The 6,806-nt window shown below is 35.3% G+C and overlaps 1 protein-coding gene across 3 annotated transcripts; it reads right to left on the bottom strand.

The window, feature by feature from the left end:
- Positions 1 to 579: 579 nt before the first annotated feature.
- Positions 580 to 5,553, bottom strand: LOC115952374 (protein TRM32). Of its 3 annotated transcripts, XM_031069531.1 has the most exons (6): positions 5,457 to 5,551; positions 4,588 to 4,796; positions 4,118 to 4,203; positions 2,813 to 3,798; positions 2,034 to 2,362; positions 580 to 1,505 (listed from the first exon to the last, which is right to left on the bottom strand). In XM_031069531.1, exons 2-6 carry the CDS (start codon positions 4,727 to 4,729, stop codon positions 856 to 858), a joined length of 2,193 nt encoding a protein of 730 aa, XP_030925391.1. In that variant the 5' UTR covers positions 4,730 to 4,796; positions 5,457 to 5,551; the 3' UTR covers positions 580 to 855. The 3 variants fall into 3 exon arrangements, with proteins under 3 accessions (XP_030925391.1, XP_030925389.1, XP_030925390.1); XM_031069529.1 differs by having other exon boundaries at positions 2,034 to 3,798; positions 5,457 to 5,553; XM_031069530.1 differs by lacking the exon at positions 5,457 to 5,551 and having other exon boundaries at positions 2,034 to 3,798; positions 4,588 to 4,977.
- Between the last annotated feature and the right edge of the window lie 1,253 nt (positions 5,554 to 6,806).

Raw genomic sequence — 6,806 nt, 5'->3', positions numbered from 1 at the left:
AGGAAAACCCCTTTCCTGTAGGAGTAATACTTAATAAACTATTTGTGACAAAGAGGGAGAGAAGTAATACTTAATAAAATATTTGTGACAAAGAGGGAGAGAATGGAAACGAAGATAATGATCCGGATAAGCAAAAAGAGAGGAAAAGAAGGGAAAGCCTCAAATGACTTAACTTGTATCATAAACTAGAGATGATTAACTAATAAAATGTATCATAGAGGATTTTACCAAGGGAAGATTCAATTGACATATTTGAAAATTTTATTTTCTTATTTCTAGGACCATAATCTAAAGAATATAATTGAGTAACTTCTTCCACTAACAAATTGTGACGAACTAATTCAACTATATTATTTTAAATTTCATTTTCTTGTTTTTAGAACCCTAATCCAAAGAACACTAACAAATAATTTATGAAGGGAGAAAGAAAGAGTAATAGGAAGGAAGAGAACAATCGGATGAGTTAAAAGAGAGGAAAAAGAAGGGAATGGAAGGGTGAGCCCCATCATAGATTTTGTCCAAATTAGACAAGAGTATTTTATTTTAATGAGAATAAAATTACACTTTACGTCACCCTCATTTAATAAGAATTAAAAATGGAGATATCCTAAAACTAAACATTTATGTGATTTCTTTCTTTCTTTCTTTCATGAACTCTCAAATCAAGTGTAGCTATACTTTTTAAGTATTAATACAACAAGAACTTTCTGTCACCTGGCTTCTTTCCTATTCTTTTCATGTAGTTGAGTAAAACAATATGAGTAAGTAGTAACACAAAAAACCAGGAACCAAAATTTTTATGGCTAATCAAGTTAAAGAAGGCACTTTTAGAAGCAACTTGTTCCAGCCCCACGTTCATGTCATGAAAACTTCTTCTAAAAGATCGTCCAAAATCAAGTCCTCCAACTCATGCCCCACACATTCAGTATCAAATTTAAGATTCATCCATCCATCTCTCTTTGCTAGATCTTTGATCACAACTCGATCCACTGGCTGGTGAACCTCCGGTCTTGGGCTCATGTGCCATCTTATAAGTGACCAGACTTCTTTGAGAACTTGGTGTCCTGCTGGACCAGGACAGTAGCTGTATGACCTTTCATATATCTCCATGAGTGCCTCATTGATTAGATCAAACAAAAGCAGGTGACTACAGTTTTCACCTTTTTCATTTCCAGAACAATCAGGATCCGGGAGCAGGCAGCCTTCCACTTCCTCATACATCGAAGGATCAAGTGGCTGGTCATCAGAATGCCACGTACCAAGGGCCTCATTTCCACTGAATCCAGACAGCTTCAGTATATCTCTCACGTAATTAAAGTCAGCTTTGTCTTTTGCACCCAATTGAAGATGCGGAGTTTCATTTTCCATAAGGTTTTTCAGAAATTCTACTTTCTGAAGTTCCACTCCTCTGTCAACCACTACAGGGGTAATCATGCCAGACTCATGTTGCTGATTGACCACATTATCCAGTCCACTGGAAAGTCTGCCCTTCACTTCTTCTGAATCTGCTTTCATATAATCACCATCCATTTCAGTGATAAAGCACACAAGTTGGTGAAAGGGGCAGGTGATTTTCTTAACTCAATTTAAAGGGAACAAAGTAAAATAGCTTTATGAATGGATACAAACTGTACTTTTATATAGGAAAGTGATCAGGAAACCATCAAACACAAAAATCACTAACTTATATATGTAAAAATAATTTGGCAGCAGCAATAGGAATTTGAAGTCCGTTCCATCCAAAGGCAGGACCTTTTGCTGTACAACATGATAATGTAATTAAGAAAAAAAGCACTCAAAACGATAATTCTGAAATTCTAACTTCAATATATGCTTGTCTATAATTTAACATGATAAAACAAATATTTCACTTCTAGTAAAAAAATCATGCGTTCCTCTTTTTTTACCTAACCAATCTAAATTGAGAGAGAATACATGCACTTGGGGTAGAGATGGTCAGCAATAGAATACACACACTTGAATTGAGATGATAAATAGAGTGTTAAGGAAAAAAAATTGACAAATGGGAATACCTTCTGATGAAGGAAACTCTTCAGGGCTGGCTGTCTTCTCCTGAAAATTGGAGTCAGGCAGAGAGACCAGAGTTAGTTCTTCCAGTTTAGCAATAGGTTCCTTTGTGGGTCCATCATCCTTTTCGTTGTCATTGTGAGAAGCAATTTCTTCTGCTGTCAAGTTGTCAAAATCATCAACAATTAAACCTACTTTAGCATCTGCCTCATTGTTTGTAATTGATATTGATTCAACCTCATCTCCAATAAATGCATTAGTTTCACCAACTCCATCCAAGTTTTCTTGAGTTTTACTTTCAGCAAGAGTATGTAATTGAAACTGATTTTCTGAATCTATAGGAAGGTCTAGGCTTTTCTGTTCAACAAAACTATGATCTATGCTTTCCGTGACATCTGCAGTATTGCTAGTTATTCTTCCCGAAGAAAAAGCATCAGAAGAGTCCTCACCCTGATAGGTATAAGCTTGGAGAATAGGTAAAGAACGAACCCTTGCCAGTGGTTTGGGGGCACTTACTGAAGGACTTACTGAAGGAAAAGATGCCTCTTCTTTTCTCAATATTAGTCTTTCAGAGGTTCGGTATTTGGCTTCTCTGTTGAAACTAGTCTGATACAACTGAGAATATCTTTCCATTGTCTCTTTGAGAGATGATGTTCTTCTCATGTGGTGTGTTTGGCCCTTGCTGAGGGAAGGAGAAGAATAATAAATTCCAGGACTGTCTCTTCCTTCTCTATTCATTGCAGGGTGCTTCAATTGATGGGCAATCTCCTTCCATTCCTTAGAAAACTCACGGCCATGAGGAATTTTGTGAAGGATAGCATCCATAGTAATCCGATGCCTCTCTTTTCTGTTCTCCTTAACCAAATGCTTTATCTTCTGTCTAATATCCTTGAAACTCTTGACAACCACTTGATTCTCATGTACCTCACTCCGGGTTTTCAGAAGCTGGACTGAACCTAGAGGAGAATTATTAGCAAATTCAGCTGTATTTTTATTTGATCTCAGAATTCCATCTGCTTCATACTCAGTTTTGTACGGCATCAACTTTTTGACAAGTTCTCCCGAGTTTCTGGACTCAAGTGACTTCTGTGATTGACTATGCAACTTAACTTTTTCTGTTGCATGAGACCCAATCCCCTCTTGCATGTGTGTCAGTTTGCTAGACCCAGAACCTCTTTCGCCTGATGTGCCAGGTAAAGGGAATGACTCACAATTAGTCAATGCCATTTTTACATTTCTTGTGTCAAGGGTGTCCAGAAAATCCTTTCTCTGGAGTGACGAATCTGGAGTGAGCTCCATTGCATGTGGTAACTTCTGCACCATCATAGGCTTTGTGTTGTCCAACTTTTCCTGAAAAAGTGTGTGGTTCTCAGTTGGTTGATTCTGATTCTCATTAAGCTGGTTATGCCCCAGGAATTCTCCTGTAAACATGGTGCCACACTCTTCAAATCTTTTGTCACTGGTAACTGGATCCTCATGGGACACCAGAGGCAGCGGATCCATTGTGCTGGAAGCAGAAGAGTATTTATGTGTTCGATGAAGAGTTTTGGAATTTCCATCATATAATACTGGATCAACAAGGGGATCCAAGGCTGAAGGTTGCAAGTGATGAATGGAATCAGTTCGCTTTAAAAGTGGCCTAGCAGGACAGGATGAAGTTCGGTGATGGTGGCCCTTCTTTTTGGATATCTCCTCAGCAATCAGTGCTTTTATTCTGGTTTTAACAGAACTTTTAGGTTCTCGAGTAGACTGTATCAGTTTTTCTCCAACCTGATAAATTTCAAATCAGACCAACTTTGCTAAATTCTTTATTAAATTATTATTGTAAAGATGCTAATCAGAAATTGATACATTCTAATTTCTATATTTTAGATTCAACCTACTGTCACTAATCTAAATCAGAAGGATCACCAAGAAATTCAATGTACTGACTAGAATCCTAAATCATCAGGACCAAGAACCAAGAACCAAGAGCCAAGACCTGCCCTTCCCCCCTTTTTAAATTCTATTGGTGGTTCACATAAAAACTGTGTTCTTTAAAAAAAGAGTACAAATGCATGCTAGCAAAAATCCTTCTGCGTCGACTTACAACAGAGTTGTCCATATCAACACTATAAGACTTTTGCCTTTTGTCTTCTCTTAAGCCAGTTGTATCGTTCCCTGGGCTTCCAACTCCTACAAAGAAGAAAAAGATGTTTTTAACATATGTAACTTGGAACATGAAGTCTATATCACATATCAGTTTATCATCAAGGGGATCCTGAAGAGAGTGATAATAACAGTGATGTTTCCACCTAGGACATTTTGCATATCAAAATAATAAGAATCCAGTCCACATAATTATCTTTGGCATAATACCATCAGCTATCAGAATCAGATTCAAATTTGAACTGAAAGAAGCTTCCTATCTGATGTCTGAATCGTATATGAATAGAAGACTTATCATCTGACTTAAAGATAACATATAGATATGACACCAAATTAACATGTCTTGCTAAAGCAACTAAGAACCCACAGTAATTAGATGAAGAGAATTTTGCATAAAAAAATGTTGATTACCCACGACACGCCCACCACCACGACATTTGGGTGTAAATTTTTTCTTAATATAACCCCAGTGCTGGTACTTGATAAAATGAAGCATACTCCACACACATCCTGGATCAGTTCTATCCATCGAAAACGGAGAATGCTTTCCCATTGTTCAGAAACTCTGCCTTTCAAACTTGCTCGAGTGACAAATGACTTCAGCTACAAGCTTGTCAAACCTGCTCAAAGATAACATGAACATCAAGCAGCACTGATCACACAAACATGGAATTCCATTGTCCTGGTATAAGTATGAGTTAGATTGTGAATATTGAATTTTCACATGACAACAGCTCTAAATGATATTTGGTAAAGATTAAAAAAAAAAATTTGTAAAATTTTAAAAATGATGGATTAATTTTAAGAATGATTGAATCCATTATGAAAAAAAAAAAAAATCAGCATGGTATTATTATATTGATAAATGAAGGAATATTTCCCATAAGCTAGCAAAGAATTATACGAGTCCAAAACATGAGAGAGAAACATATAAATGAATTCAACTTGAAGAATTTAGCTAATTATCTCTGACCCAACAACCAAAAAAAAAAAAAAAATTTCAAGACTTCTCTCATTTTGGTAACCGGAGTGGTTGGGGATGAGAAGGAAGGAAGATCCAATTTAGCATTTGATTTCCATGTTTGGTTGTAGAGAAAAAAAGGTATGCAAATTATTATCCATGTTTGGAGTAACATCTTGCCAAACCCTTAGGCCTTCTTCAATTTTTATTTTTGTTTTTCATTTTAATTGCTTTACACATGAAGCACTACAAAAACCCAGAATTTTTTAATTCTTAAAAACAAAACAAAAAAGGAATAGGAAAGGAACATTATTATTACCTTTGGGGAGGAGAAATGTGTGGCTCAACAAGTTGTTGCGGTTGTGCACAGTCTTGGCCATAGCCATGGCAAGAGAGAGGGGCACAAAGAATACATTGATAAATTTTTTATTTTTTTATTGGAACAAAGAATACAACGATTAATTAACAAACCAAAGAAAGATCAAGTGTTTGTTGGTTCAAAGACACCAAAGGAGGAGATTATTCCATCCCCTATGTTTTCGGATTGGTTTTGGTTTTTGTTGTCCCTCAAATTTCTGAGCCTTAATGCCTTCTTTCTCTTTCTCTCTCTCCTTTTCTTGGCCTGTGTTCGGTTCTAAGTTCTAACATGCGCCAATCTTTTCATGTTCCCCTTCTGGTTCTAACCAACTTAACGGTATAACAATTAACACCCTCTGTTTGGTTGTGTTTTTTATTTTATATATATACTTTTTGGTATTGTTTTCTTTGAATATTGTCTTTCCTAGGTAAGTGCGGGGCCTTTCTCAAAAAAGAAGAAGCAGCTAAGTGTGGGGGCAGAGTCGCAGAGAGTTGACCCGGTACAAAAGCTAATCTACGCAGTGTTGAATTTCATTTTATTTCGGTCAAAAAATTTCCTTCTGAATAATTAAATTGTATGAATCAGAATCATCTCCTAATTCCATATTGGCTTAAGTTTTGGCATCTTCTTATCCATTTTCCTATAATAGTCTAATCGGATTTAGATCCTTTAGATTTTTTAGGGTACTCTACCAATTATATTTTCTTAAATTCTAACCATTACTTAATGATTTAATGGTCTAGATTCTGTCATGTCAGCATTCCACTAACAATATTCTTAATTGTTTTATTTGCAACATTATTTTATTATTTTAAAAATCTTATTAGTGGAATGTTGACATAACAAAATCTAGATCATTAAATCATTAAATTAAAGAGTGGTTAGGATTTAAGGAAATCTATTGGTAGAGTGCTCTAAAAAATATAGAGGATCTAAATTCAGTCCAATCTACTAAATTTTAGTGGGAAAATTCTTAGGTATTCTTAGAGTAAAAAGAAATTATGCTTATTCCTCTTACATTCGTGATTGATCCCACTATGAATTTAATGAGTATACCTCATTATAAATGTGAGAGAAGAGAGCATTATTATTAATGTTTTGAGGGTACCTAAGAATTACTTATTCTAGTGGGTATGATGATTTCAGCTTAAATGTGACTAAATCATTGTTTGGATTTATTTTATTTTATTTTAAAAAACCTATTTCTTTTTATTTTAGTCAATTTACTCACATATGGCATATTTGTAATATAATGACATTAAGAACGTACATTATTTTATTTTGAATTGATAATTTAATATGGGATAACAT

The sequence above is a fragment of the Quercus lobata genome, chromosome 7 (assembly GCF_001633185.2).
Source record: "Quercus lobata isolate SW786 chromosome 7, ValleyOak3.0 Primary Assembly, whole genome shotgun sequence".
Classification (NCBI taxonomy): Eukaryota; Viridiplantae; Streptophyta; class Magnoliopsida; order Fagales; family Fagaceae; genus Quercus; species Quercus lobata.
The sequence above is the reverse complement of the archived record's forward strand: the minus strand, read 5'-3'. Positions and strand labels throughout refer to the sequence as shown.